Raw genomic sequence first — 14,954 nt, 5'->3', positions numbered from 1 at the left:
GGTAATACCTTCAATTTCTTTAACTTTACATTTTATTAAAGGCTCTTACACATGCTATACAACTTGATCCTCACACAACAATTTCACAAGAGTATACTGTAGCAGAGGCTGAGAGTTATCCAAGAATACACAATTATCAAGTGATAGGACAAATATTCACCAAAAAAATCTGGGTTCCTTTCTCTTATATTTGGTATGTATATACTCCACACATATAAGCCTGACACCCTTATCTATGATATGTATATATGTTACTCCTAAGGCAAATTGCAGCCATAAGGGCTTTAAACATGAGTGATCCCATGTATATTCAAGCCAGGGCATTTAAAATTTCAAGAAGTTGAAGGTCATTAAAAGCTTAAGATAATTAGAACACTGCATGGACTGAGTCTTCTTTGAGGGGATTTGGACTTTATTAGTTAAAGTCTCAGTCTCTGTCTCTCTTCCTCTCTCCTTCCTACCCTTTCTTTCTCCTTCCCTCCCTCTTCAAATTTACAGTTTATAGCTTCAAATAAAAGGGGAATGAAGGGACTTCCACATATGACCAAGACGGCCAAGGTGGAACAGGGACCAGATTTATTTTTTGACCTGAAACAACTGAAAAGATGGGCCACATATATATTTTCAGATATTGGGCACTAGCAGTGCAGGAGAGTCATCCCTTAAGAAGGAGAAGCAAATGCAGTGAGCTCTACAAACGCCCAGCTTACTGTGTGAAGAGTTTCAAGGCTACAGCATGGAGATGGAGACCCAGATGGAGCTGAAGGAGGAGACAGAGTTGGGAGTCCAGAAAGTCAAGGAGCTTCGAGTTCACATGACAGAGTACTGGACGGCTGCAAGACTGCCAGAGATCTTCAGAGGGTCCCCCTCAAATCTTCAGCAGAGTACTAACCAACCGATTTGTGTAAGGCAAGTATGAACTACCTAGAAGGAACAGAAGGAATGATCACTGAGGCTCAGAGAGGACTGGGAGAAATTTGATTTCCCACTAGTCAGAGTGTAAAACCTCACAATCCAGTGAGTATCAGCTAGAGTACTCAAACATGTGTTGCTTGAACGGTGGGGCAAAGTTAGTCCTGGAGCAAACACTGCTCTCGTACTACCTAAGAAAGCTTAAAAGGAAGCCTGAAAGGATCAAAATACTTCTAAGTACTTTCCAAGTAACTTAACTGCATTCCATGGCAAAGCTCATAAATATTTATAGAAATGCAAACTGATCTAGCACTTAACAATGTAGAATTCACAATGTCTGAAATCCAATAAAAAATCACTAGGCATACAAAGGAAGCAAAAAAATTTATTCTTAATAAAAAGAAAAATTAATTAAAACAAAGTCAAAAATGACAGAGATGATAGACTCAACAAATAAAGATATTAAAACTGCTATTAAAACTATATCCCATATATTCCAGAAGGTGGAGAAAAGACTAAGCATATTAATTATATGAATTCAAGAAATTAAAAAAAAGAACTAGAGATAGGCAATATCTGAGATAAAAAAGATGGGATTAATGACAAATAACTGCAGAAGAGAATATCAGTGAAATTCACAACAGGAGTAGAAACTATCCAAAATAAAATGGAGAGTGAAAACAAATTTAAAAAAAGAAAAAAATAAGTACAAGTAAGTTGTGAAACAACTTCAAATAGTCTAATGTAAGTATAATTGAAATCCTACAAAAAAGGGACAGGAGATAGGCAAACAAATATTTGAAAATGCAATGGCCAAAACGTCTCCAAATTTCATGAAAACTATAAATCCACAGATTAGAAACTCAAGAAATTCCAAGCAGAAAGAAACTGGAGAAAACAACACCAACGCACACCATAATCAAATTGCTTAAAACTAAAAATAGAGAAAATTGTAAAAGCAGCCAGAGGATAAAAGATTAGAACAACAGTAGAAAAAATGCAAACTAGAAGATGACAGCATAAGATCTTTAAAGTAATGAAAGAAAGAAAACCCTGTCAAGTTAGAATTCTATACAGCTCTCAAAAATAAAAACAAAATAATACTTTTTCAGATAGAAAAATGTTGAAAGAATTTAACAGCAGCAGACATGTCTGTCATAAATGTTAATGTATTTCAGGCAGAAGGAAAATGATACCATATGGAAATCTGAAGCTATGTTAAGGAATGAAGAACATTAGAAAAGGAAAGAATATGGGTAAATATAAAAGACTTTAAAAAACTTAAAAAAATCTCTTTAAAGGATAATTTAGCATTCAGACATAATGTTATTAATAAACAGGGACTAGATGGATTCTTTCACCTGAAACAAACAGAAAACAAAAACAAAACAAAACAAAACAGACAAAGGCAAAGTACTGGAGATAATGTTTTTCAAAGCAGCATACATCAGGCAATGAAGGATAGTGATCACTGAGAGAAGGAAAGGAAACACGGTGAGCCTTATAATGTCCCTAGCTTATTGCCTTGAGAGAGTTCCCAGACTGCAGAACAGAGAGGAAAAATCCATGCAGAGCCTGGTGGACTCCCTGAGTTGACATGCAGAGCTAAGAGTCTGAGTAGATGATGTTGGCTAGAATTGAGAGGACAGAGTACCAGAGAAGAGTAAGTTTCACAGAGACAGAACTCCAGAGATCTAGAGATGGTCCACCTGGAGTATTCACAGAGTAAACTATCTGGGGCCAGAAAGAACCACCTAAAAAGATTAGCAGGAACCCCTGGGATAAGAAACATGAAAAACTATACCAACCAATATATGTCATAATCAAATTGCTCAATATCAGTGACAAGAGAAACTCTTAAAAACAGCAAGAGTAAAAACACATACCAGATATAGAAGAACATATTATTAACAGGCTAAAGAGAATAATTTTATATTATTAATAACTATAATATAATAATAAATTATATCATTAATAATTATACATAATTTTATCCCTTGTTGTGGAAAAAGCATTTGATAAAATTCAACAACCATTCATGATAAAAACTCTTAGAAAACTAGGAATAGAGAGGAGTTTCATTGACTTGATAAAGAACATCTACAAAAAACCCTACAGCTAACATATTTACTAATGAAAGACTGAATGCTTTCCCCCTAAGGCTGGGAACAAGACAAGGATGTCTGCTCTCACTGTTCTCATCCAGCATGGTGCTGGAAGTTCTAGTCAGTGTAATAAGCAACGAAAAGGAAATACAAGGACTTCATTTGGAAAGGAAGAAATAAATTGATTCCAATTTGCAAGTGACATTTTCTTTGTAGAAAATCCCAAGGAATTTACAGAAAACCTCCTAGAATTAGTAACTGACCTAAACAAGATCATATGATATAAGACACCCACACAAAAAACAACTGTATTTCAATAAGCTAGCAATGTACACAGGGAAACTGTATTTAATAATACAGTACCAATTATAATTCCTCAAAAAATAAAATACTCAGGTACAAATCTAACAAAACATGTACAGAACTTGTATGTTAAATGCTACAAAAAAATAATGAAAGAAACTACAGAAGACCTAAATAAGTGGAGTAATATATCATGTTCATGAATTGGAAGATTCAATATGGAAAGGATGTCAATTCTCTCTAAATTGTTATACAAATTTAACACACTTCCTTTCAAAATTCCAGCAAGATTTCTTGGGTGGATATAGATTAGTGTATTTTAAAATTTATATGGAAAGGAAAGGAACTAAAATAGCTAATACAATTTTGAAAAGGAGAATAAATTAGGAAGAATTAACTGTACCTGACTGCAAGAATTACATAACTATAGTAATTAACGTTATGTGGACAGACACAGAGATCAATGGAACAGAACAGATAAACAAGAAACAGACACACAAGCAACAGACAACTGATTTTTGATAAAGGTACAAAAATAATTCAATGGAGGAAGGATAGTTTTTTCACCAAACAGTGCTGGGCAACTTGGTATCTATAGGCAAAAACATAAAATGAATGTCAACCTAAATCTCACACCTTATACAAAAATTAACTCACAATAGCTCACTAACACCAAAAGCATAATCCATGAAAGAAAAAGTCAGTAAACTGGACTTCATTAAAATTTAGAACTTTTGCATAAAAGGACCTAAGAAGTTGCAAAGACAAGCTACAGACAGTGAAAAAGTATTTGAAAACTATATAACTAACAAAAGACTCACATCTAGAAGATATTAAAAGAAACTTTCAAAACTCAACAGTTAACGCAAACTAAAAAGAAAATCCAATTTGATCATGGGCAAAAGACATGAAGAAACATCTACCAAATAGGATATAGAGATGGCAAATAAGCTTATGAAAATAGGCTCAAAATCACTAGCCATTAGGGAATGCACATTTTGACCACAATGAGATTTCATTATATACCTATTAGAACAGCTAAAATAAAAAAAAATAGTGAAACTACAAAATGCTGATGAGGATGCAGAGAATATTTATCTCTCCTGCCTTGCTGGTAGGAATATAAGATGGCACAGCTACTCTGGAAAAGTCTGGTAGTTTCTTAAACATACACTTATTATACAACCCAGGAATCACTCTCTTGGGTATTTATCCCAGAGAGAAAAAAAATTACAGCTAGACAAAAATCTATACAAGAGTGTTCAAGGCAGCTTTATTCGTAATAGCCAAAAAAAACTGTGTTTTAATTGGAGAACAGTTTAACAAACTATAATACTGAATACATTCACGTCATGGCATACTACTCAGCAATAAAAAGAAGTAAACTATTGATGGTTGCAACAATTTGGATGGAGTGAAAAAAGTCAATCTCAAAATGTCACATACTGTATAGTTCTACTTCTATAACATTCTCACAATGTCCAGTTATAGAGATGGAGTACAAATCAGTGGTTGTTATGGGTTAGATGGTGACAGAGGAAGGGATTGATATGACTATAGGCAGCACAATGGGCATCTTTGTGGTGATGGAACAGTTCTGCATATCGATTGTAGTGGTGGATACATGAATCCATGCAGCCATGTGAAAAAATGGCATATAATTATACACACACATTGTACCAATGTCAGTTTCCTGGTTTTGACATTATACTATAGTTACGTTAAGATGTAACCATTGGGCGCAGGGTACATGGGACTCCTCTGTACTATCTTTAACACTTCCTGTGAGCTTGTAATTATTTCAAAATTTAAAAAAGTTTATAAAAATTATATGCTATAAACCCTAAAGTAATCATTAAAATAAAAGTACAAAGTATCATAACTAAGAAGCCAGCAAAAGAACACATAATCCAAGGAAAAAAGGGGGAGTAGAAAGAGAGGAATAAGGGAGCAAAGAAGAAGAGATGGAATATAGAGAAAATAAACAGCTAAGATGGTAGCTTGAAATCCAAACATGCCAACAATCACATTAAAATGTTCTAAATAATCAATTAAAAAGCAGGGATGACCATACTGGATAGAAAAGGAAGGCCTAACTGTGTTCTGCCTGATGGAATTGCTCTTTACAGATAAAGACACAAATAGGTTAAAAGAGAAGTATGGAAAAAGATGCTAGGCTAAAGGGAGCTGGAAGGACTATATCAATATCACACAATGAGTATTTCAGAGCAAAAAAATCTATCACGGATAGAGATGATCATTTCATAAAGAAGAAGAGGCCAGTTCATCAGGGGAACATAATAGTCCTACATGTTTACGCATCTAATAATGGAGCCTCATAGTACATGAAGCGAAAACTGAGGGAATGGCAAAGTGAAACAAATTCAGTTATACTTGGAACTTTCAATATTCCCCTCTCAATAATTTATAAAACAAGCAGGCAGAAAATCAGCAAGGATATAGTAGATTTAAACAAGGATATCAACCAACTTGATCTGACTGATATGTAGAGAACACTCCACCCAACACTAGCATCATATATATTTTTCTAAAGTGCACACAAAACATTTACCAAGATAGACCATCTTCTGGGCTATAAAACAAGTCACAATAAATTTAAAATGTTTCAAGCCATACAAAGTATGCTCTCTTGACCCACAATGGAATTAACTTAGACATCAATAGCAAAGATCTCTAGAAAATTCCCAATATACTGAAACAAAATAACACAATTTTAAGTAACCCAAGGGTTAAAGAAGAAATCAAAAGGGAATTTAGAAAGATTTGACCTGAATGAAAATGAAAACACAAAATATAAAAGATCGTGGGATGTTACTAATATAATACTTGCGGGAAGATTTATAGCACTAAAGGAGTGTATTAGTTGAAGAAAATATAAGAGAAAATCTTAGTGACCTAGGATTTCTTAAGATTGCTTAAATATGACATCAAAAGCACAAAGTATAAATGAAAAAAAAATGAATAAACTGGACGTCATCAAATTAAAAACTTCTGCTCTTTTGAATTACACTGTAAAGAAAATAAGGCAAGCCACAGACTAAGAAAAAAAAAAAAAGGTAAAACATCTGGCTAACAAAGAATTTCTATCCAGCATATATAAACAGCTTTTACAATGCAAGCTGTTACAATGCCCTAATAAAAAATGGGCAGAAGATCTGAATAGAGATATCATCAGAATTTATACAGATCACAAATAAGCATATAGAAATTGCTTAACACCATTAGGTTAGGAAAATGCAGATTAAACCCACAAAATGTTACCACTGTATACCCACTAGAATGGATAAAACTGAAAAGACTGGCCATACTGAGTGCTGACAAGGATCTGAAGAGCAACCGGAACCCTAGGACTGGAGCAGAGCAGCAATCTGGTCTCAGAGAAAGGGAGCTCCACTGGGACCAGGAGGTCTGGATTCCAGTTTTTACTCTTGAGGCTTTGGGAAAGTTTTCAATCCTTCTATCCCTATTATAAAATACCAGTAACAACTACTCAGTCTACTTCATCAAGCTCTTGTGATGGTCAGGTGAGGTAACGGGAAACTACTCTATAAATGTGGGGTACTAATGTTATTCTGTCAAAAACTACACGAGCATGAATATCTCCGGAAAGGCAATTTAAAGAAAGTGACAACAAAGATAAAATAATATCATGTTAAAACTTTTCCTGGTTTCTCATTGCCTTTATTTAAGCTAGTTTAATTACTTTCTAATATTTCAATGTTTACTTACTTACAAGGCCTTCAAATATTTATAAAAATGTATCTGCCAAATAATACACAGATGTTTGCCTAAATTAACGTTAACCATTAATAAGATTATACTACTCTCTATGGTGCTAAGCATTTCAATAACTAATAAGTCAGTAAACTGCTGATATTTTTTAATATTTTAATTATTGTTTATCAAATTAGAATTTGGCAGTAAAAATCACTTTTCATAAAGACATTGCTTATATATTAACAAATCAATCTTGACTCATTCAGTCTGGCAGCTTTGTAAGAATCCATGACTTCAGTTTTTCTAGCTCAGCTTTGCTTAACTCATGGTAAACACCTGGGAAACTATGAAACTTTGTCCTCACGCCTAGAGATTTTAACACTGAGTTTGTCTCTTCACCCCAAGAATGAAGAACTAACTCATCTGCGGTACCATGACACTGAAATAATTCAGGGAGGACACCATCACTTTTCTGAAGAGCCTAGAGAAGAGAACATAAAAATGGAGAAGTTTAAGAAATTCATTTAAGAACATTATTCTCAGAAATCAGAGGGACAGAAAAACTCCAATTTAACCAAAGCTTCAATATTTAAAGGGGAAGAAGAGGCAGTGGTAGAGCTCTCTGAGGTATATACTGATGGGCCAGGACCAGGAGCTTAGCTGGTTGCTGGCACCACTGGAGCTGCAGCTGTACGTGATCTGAATTTACTCCGTAGAGGACTGTCTCAAAAATGGTCAAAGCATTTCCCGCAGAAACCTTGTGTCTTGGGAAGACAAACCTCTTCACATGGAGTGGAAAGAGGGAGGAACACAGAGCTCAGGTACAATCAAGGAAAAAATAGCATTCTTGTTCTCATTTCCATACCTACTGGTTCTACTTCTGGTAATGAGGCTGCAGCACTATAATATGACATACTCATAAATCAGGATATTGCTGAAAAATAGGTATCAGCCATGTAACTGATTCTTTGGTTTGATTATGTTCATGACATAATAAGCAAACCTAGTTGTAATCATCTATATTTTTAATATGTATGCAGGATACATATATAGCATACACATATTTTTTATCCTTTTGTCTTTGACACTTTGCTTAACAATAATCTCTGTACAAGGCACTTCCTAAACATGAATGACCAGCTGGAATTTACCAATATAACTAATTTGAATTCCCAGGAATGCTCTGTGAATCAATTGTTATTGTGTAATTATCAATGTTGTTTTAGTTTCAATGTGTGAATGTCTCATTTTTTTTCTGTTTTGTTTTTAAAATCTGGAACTTACCTGGTAAACAGCAGATGTCTTATTCAGAAAACTAGAAAGAGCAAATACTCCTGCCACATCCTGATGATTTCTGTATGCTAAATGCATTGCCATGCACCCTCCCATAGAAAATCCTCCTAAAAGAAGCAAAAATTCACTTATCAGAAAAAGCAGAATATATGTAACGATAATTTAGAACAAGATATAGCTATGCCAATCTTCCATAAATATTTGGAGACGTAAAAGAGATACAATGCTAAAGAGAAATTTAGCCTACTTTAGATCTCATGGAAAAAAACCTGCTATGAGTAAATAACACTGTTCTATCTATGCCATCACTGGTAAAATAATTTGTTATAAAAGGAGCTAGAATTGAAAAAATAAATTTTGGTCATCAAGTAAAAATATTTATTATATTTCAAAATATGAGTCATAGCACAAGTGTTATTTATTTAAACTTCTAGTGTCTACTTACATTTTGTTTATACTTATAGGAGTCCTCACACTGCAGCTACAATTAATAACATGCACCTTTCTGTCTTACTTGCCAAGCTACAAGCTCCATGAGGATTATATTTCTAGAGTTTGCCATATAATAGATGCTTAGTGATCTCTGAATTAGGAAGGATGATCAAAAATTTGGTGAGAAAGATAAAACATCTTTGTATTATAATATTATTTTGAAAACTGACTTGTGATGGTATAATTCAAACATAGGTACCCATATGTCCTTTTAAAAAAGAGTTTGGGGAAAAAATATTCACTTGACAAACTTTTATTGTCTTTTATGTGCCAAACACTGTCACTGGAGTGACACCAGTCACCAGAGATATGCAGATTAAAATACCTGGACCCTTCTGTTCAAAGGCGAAAACCGACACAACACAGAATATGGAGGTAGGGACCTGACCGTGACATAGCAGAGAGGATGGCCCAGCTTCAGCTTAGAGACTCGGTGTGATATTCCCCAGCATGACTGAGAGTTAAGAGACATCTCATGATTTAAAAGAAATCCATATGTTAGAGATAACAAGGCTGTAGGAACACAGTTTTTAGTTTTTGGAGAAATTCAAGAGCTTGAGTTATATTTTTTGCCAAATGTACCTAAGTAACATATTAAATGGGACTAGTATGACTAAGGAATTAAACATTTACTTTAATTTTACCTAGTTAAAATTTGAGTTTAAATACATGTGGCTAGGGGTTATCATATGGGACAATGAAGTTCTAGATAATCTAAGCTGCACCAATGATGGAAAAAAAGCTTTAAATTTCATAAATGGAGCAAAATGAAATTAATGTTCCATAAAAAACATAATGTGGCTAATATCATTAAATGTGATCTTTTAATGTGATATTTTAAAAAAATCATACAAAGATAAAATGTGAATAAAAATAGACCAGTGAGCAAAAACATATTTAAAAATTATTATAAAAGCACACCTACTGAGAAAATTTTTACACATTAAATGCACCCACCCCATCACTGCGCTTTTATTGACTAGGGTAACTTAATCACTTTACGGGATTCCCGAGCCCCTTGGGGGGACCAGCCTCACAGCAAGAACAGCAACAAGAACAGCAACAAAACTAAGAAAGAAAACACTTTCCCACGTATGAAATGCCATTATGAACAAAGGCATCCTTGAGACATTTAACCTCATGTTCAATTCTCCTAATTTATAATGAAGAAAAATGTACTCGTTGAAAACTCATTATTTTAAGATTCAATCTAAGTTCCTTGTCCATTTATAATCTCGTGAGGTAGCCTGCAATTCCTCACCAGCGATCTTTGACAATACAGTCACCTTTAACGTTGCGGACACCGGTGTGAAAGGGACTTTATGTATTTTTTTCTAATGGAAGAAAATTTAACACAAAAGACTAGTTATTTCAATTTTCATCTAAGTGTTTAAAATGCAATATAAAATATACTGCTCAATAAGTAAATACCAATGAGTAAACTCATTGTAGGTAATAGTTATGATGTATATTTATAGTCGCTGGTGAAGCATTAAAATGTCAAGAGTTAACATTTCAACATACATTTAAGATTAATAGGCTGAATAAAAAACATGTTAAAAAATAACCTAGTTTTTATGAACTCTTTAAATTAAATAAAACAGTAATAATGTATAAAAACTGTACTGGGAAAACTAAGCTAATCTATCTGAAAACAAAGTCCAGGGGTGGGGGGGTGCGGGGGGGAGGCAGGGAACTTACAATTCAAGTTTACCGTCAATTGAATGGGATTTTAAAAATGGAATAAAATCCACCCTCCAACCAAATTGCAACAATTTTTCCACTTTATATATAATTATTTTTCAGAATGAACTGTGATAAAGTCTCAAAAATTTGGGAATATATAAATTATGCCCACCATATTTGTATATTTTCTCTCATATAAAATTGACAGGGTAAACAAAATATTTATCATCTTCTATGGAAAGCTATTAAAACAGCAGTCCCAAGCCTTAAAAGTTCTGATAGTTGTTGCTGAAGAAACATACATTATTTAAGATATATATATGTTAAAAGAAAGTAGAAGGATGCTATCATTCTCCAGTTCCCTCCAAGAGCTTCAAAAGAAACTTATATAATGTCAGGAAAGTCAGCCTGGAAATTGTGGAGCTAGGTTTCATCTTGGTAACTGCAACTATCCCTTCATTTTAATTTTAAATCTTATTATAAAATTAGTATGTGAATATATGCCCACTGTGTAAAGTATTTCCACCACACAAAAATAAAGAAAATGCGTTATCCAAAATCTCACTACTCACATATAATTTTGACATGTTTTTAAAAATTCATTTTAACAGTTAAACTCACTCTATATGTACAATTTTATACCTTACTTTCATGTAGTACTGATTTGAATGTCTTTAAACAGAATTACAAAATTCCATAATTATTTTTTTACTCCTTGAACACATACTAAGTATACTAAGTACCTTCTAAATGTATGTATGTAGTATATAATGGTTACATAATAGTCAGTTGTATTAACAGACCATTACTCCCTTAACCGCTTTCCTCATGATGGGTATTTAGAGCATCATAATGGGTATGTAGAGCATCCATGTAAATTATTCAGGTGTAATTCCAGAAGCACTTGATTATCCCTGCTTCAAAATTCTGATAATATTATCTGAGAACATGAAAAACTATACCAATAATCTGGTCATTATCATTTGTCAGGTTCTATACATCCTAGATCAAAGTTAAATCTAAATTATGTCAGTTTTCTCTTAACAACAAATTATCACCACCTAGTGGTTAGAAAAAGGAATCTCATTATGGTACAAAGTTCCTAAGTCAATGCATAGGATCTGGGTTCTAGTCCCAACTCTATTTTAGCCAGCAGTCTCTTTGAACTTTAGTTTCTTCTTATCTGAAATGAGAATCATAATTTCCTACTTCACCTATTACAAGGGTCAAGAAAGATACTGTATATGAAAAAATGTGTATATTTTAAACACATTATAGTGTTAAACTATATTCTTAATAATTTTCTCAGAATACAGAGTCTGAATCCAGGTTTTAACAATAGCTATGTTGCCAAATTCAGAAAGTAATTTAAAAGTCACTATTTTATTGCCTGTGTTTCCCCTAATTTTTACCATACCCTCTGTAGAATCATGTGTGGTATTATTATATAAAAATAAATAAACTTTCTTATATCTGATCTTCTTAATATGCATAGTAAGGATTCACGAATGTCTCCAAGGAACACATTTAAAGCTTTTGCCCAGTTCCTCCTTTCTAACCAAAGTTTATTCTTTCCATTAAGAAAGAAATATATTTCCATTGTTGAAAACAAGAAAACAAAGGATTTTTCTTAGCTAAACTCGCAGTTGACTGCAATGTTCTTTAGTGTAATCTTACTCATCCTTTGTTTCCAAAGTCGTGAAACACTGTACGTGTTGGTCTTTCACCATTCTACTGGATCTATTGCATTTGCCATCTTCCTATTCCCCCGGACTTCAGACTAGCCAGCCTCCACACTGTTGTCAGTGTAATCTTTTTAAAATGCTCATCTGATCATGTCATTCTCTGTATATAATTCAATAATCCTAGGAGTTGAAGCACATATCAAACTAGTAGTCCCTGAGAGATTTTAATGTGTCCCTTGTTTTCTTTCATGAATGTGTTTCCCTATTTGTTTACCAGTCATATTCTCACTCATTCTTTAAAACTCAGTTGGAGATTATCTCCTCTAAGAAGCAGTTCCTAGCTCCCCCCCAAAATCGACTTGTTCTTTAGAACACTTTACTTCTGTTATCTCCCTCATTATACTGTAAAGCTTTTGATAGTTTTTGGTACTCCAGCACTTATTAACAATTTGGAAATTAAATTTAGTATGAGAAGTTTCATTTTTTACCTGACTAAGCTGTGTAAACTACCTAGAAAAGGTGGTATATCATACTCTATAAAAACATTGTTTTTAAACTAAGTTTAATATAATAAAATATCACTAATCAAAACAAAACCACAGAAAAAGAATGGGCTGCCACCTATGCAAATATAGAGAATAGTTTTGTTTACAAAGCTATATTGGTTAAAATTACAATCTCAGAGAAAAGGGTTCCATGAGGACACAATGTGTGATATTAAATCTGAAATTTTATCACATATTAAACAAAATCAACAAGGGTAACAATTTTGTACTATTATCTCTATTTTTTCCTTTTTTTAAAAAAAATTATTTATGTTTGGCTGTATTGGGTCTTCACTGCTGCCTGCGGGCTTTCTCTAGTTGTGGCGAGCAGGGGCTACCCTTCGTTGCGGTGCGCGGGCTTCTCATTGTGGTGGCTTCTCTTGTTGCAGAGCACGGGCTCTAGGTGTGTGGGTAGTTGTGGCGTGCGGGCTCAGTAGTTGTGGCTCGTGGGCTCTAGAGCACAGGCTCAGTAGTTGTGGCACACGGGCTTAGTTGCTCCGCGGCATGTGGGATCTTCCCAGACCAGGGCTCGAACCCGTGTCCCCTGCACTGGCAGGCAGATTCTTAACCACTGCTCCACCAGGGAAGTTCCTTTCCTTTTTAATCTTGTAACTTTTCTAGTTTTTCCTCTTATAATTAATTTTTTAAAATAACCTATGTTGTTTGTATATGTGTGTCTAGCATCTCAAATGCACTTTGCTTTGACATCCCACTGGATCCCTCCTTCATTAAAATGTTATAAATATCATTTAAATCTTACTTAATTTAAAATGTTCTATAATAGACACTTGACAAAAGTATTAAACCAGTAGAAAAATATGAAGCAGTAACTTCTGTTTAAAGAATCTATGAGCAATGAAAAAGAAAGAGGGAAGCACAGCACATATACTACTGAGAAAAGAAAACAGCTGGTAGGGAAGGAACAGTGAGCTCCCTGAGTCTCCACAGGCAGCACTGGTCCAGTACGGCCTTTCTGTTGTCTGGAGAGACCATGGGGAAGGTGGTATAGAGAGTGTTTAATAACAGCAAGAAAATTTCTTCAACATTACCTGCCAGGCATATTTCTAAGTGTTTCACATGAATTGACTAACTGAATCATCACACCTCTGTAAGATAAGTACTATTATTATCATCCACACACAGAGGTTAAGGAAACTCATATATCTACAAAATAGTGAATCTAGGATTAGAAACCTGCAGTCTGAGTCCAGAGCCCAAGTTCTTAACCATGTTATACTGCTGTCAGTTGCACTCATGCATTTGCAATTATGATATTCACAACTCAAGAAATGCATGTACAAATATTTGAATACATAATGATATTTTGCTTCATGTGCCATGTTTTCAAATAAGTGAGAAGTTCAGTTAGATCAATAAGACAAAAAAATAAAAAACAACTACAAGAGAAAATCCCTATAGGACTAGAATGCTATTTCCTCTATGCATCAATAGCTAATCCATGTAAAGAAAAAGGAGGTAGTATAAGTAATGTTTTGTCATAATAAAAGAAGGTCAAGAATCACGTGTATTTTGGCACACTTGTTTAACTCTAGAGAAATGTAAGTGAAGAGTTATTTTCATTGACTGCTTAAATAACTAAAAGTAAAGTAACAAGGACAAACAACCTTGGATCTGCACTTGTCGTCTCTTTCATATCTCAAGCTAGGAAAGAGGCTTTATAGGAGTTCATAAGCTCATCTCACAAATTCTAAAAAAGCATTTTTTTCTTTCCCAATTTTTATATTCATAAGTGTATATAAATATCCTATTATATGCACTTTGTAATAAATTTCAAATTTTATAATTTTATAATAGTTTATAACCCTTCCAAAATAAAATTTTGTTAAAAATTCAGTGGAGCTTTGATAAAACATCGACTACATTACTGATTGCTTTATAAATAAGATCATCTTTTAACAAGGTTCTCTTGGTACTTCAGAAAATAATTAAAACCTTCCATGATATGGTAGAAAGAAACTAAAAAAAAATTCCAGATGAATCAAATAATTAAATATTTAAAAAATTATAGAAAAGCCAGAAGAACACCTATTTGAATATTTATTCAAGTTCTAGAGAAATACCTTCTTAAACTGAGAAATTATTTGGAAAAAAATAGACAAGTAAAAATAGCTTTCTTGTGTCAAAACATAAACAGAATTAAAAGAAAAATAAATTAAGTACATATTAATTACTTT

General features: G+C 33.6%; 1 protein-coding gene across 2 annotated transcripts in view; it reads right to left on the bottom strand.

The window, feature by feature from the left end:
- Window positions 1–6,932: 6,932 nt before the first annotated feature.
- The window catches only part of LYPLAL1 (lysophospholipase like 1), a 29,612-nt gene continuing 21,590 nt past the window's right edge, over window positions 6,933–14,954 (bottom strand). For both annotated transcript variants that reach the window (XM_082675968.1, XM_082675969.1), the window contains 2 exons: window positions 8,343–8,458; window positions 6,933–7,539 (listed from right to left, as the gene is read on the bottom strand). In XM_082675968.1, the coding sequence (XP_082532094.1) occupies window positions 7,321–7,539; window positions 8,343–8,458 (335 nt within the window). In that variant the 3' untranslated portion in view covers window positions 6,933–7,320. The remainder of the gene's footprint in view (window positions 7,540–8,342; window positions 8,459–14,954) is intronic.

Source organism: Grampus griseus (assembly GCF_964374135.1).
Source record: "Grampus griseus genome assembly, chromosome: 1".
In the NCBI taxonomy this organism is placed as follows: Eukaryota; Metazoa; Chordata; class Mammalia; order Artiodactyla; family Delphinidae; genus Grampus; species Grampus griseus.
The sequence above is the reverse complement of the archived record's forward strand: the minus strand, read 5'-3'. Positions and strand labels throughout refer to the sequence as shown.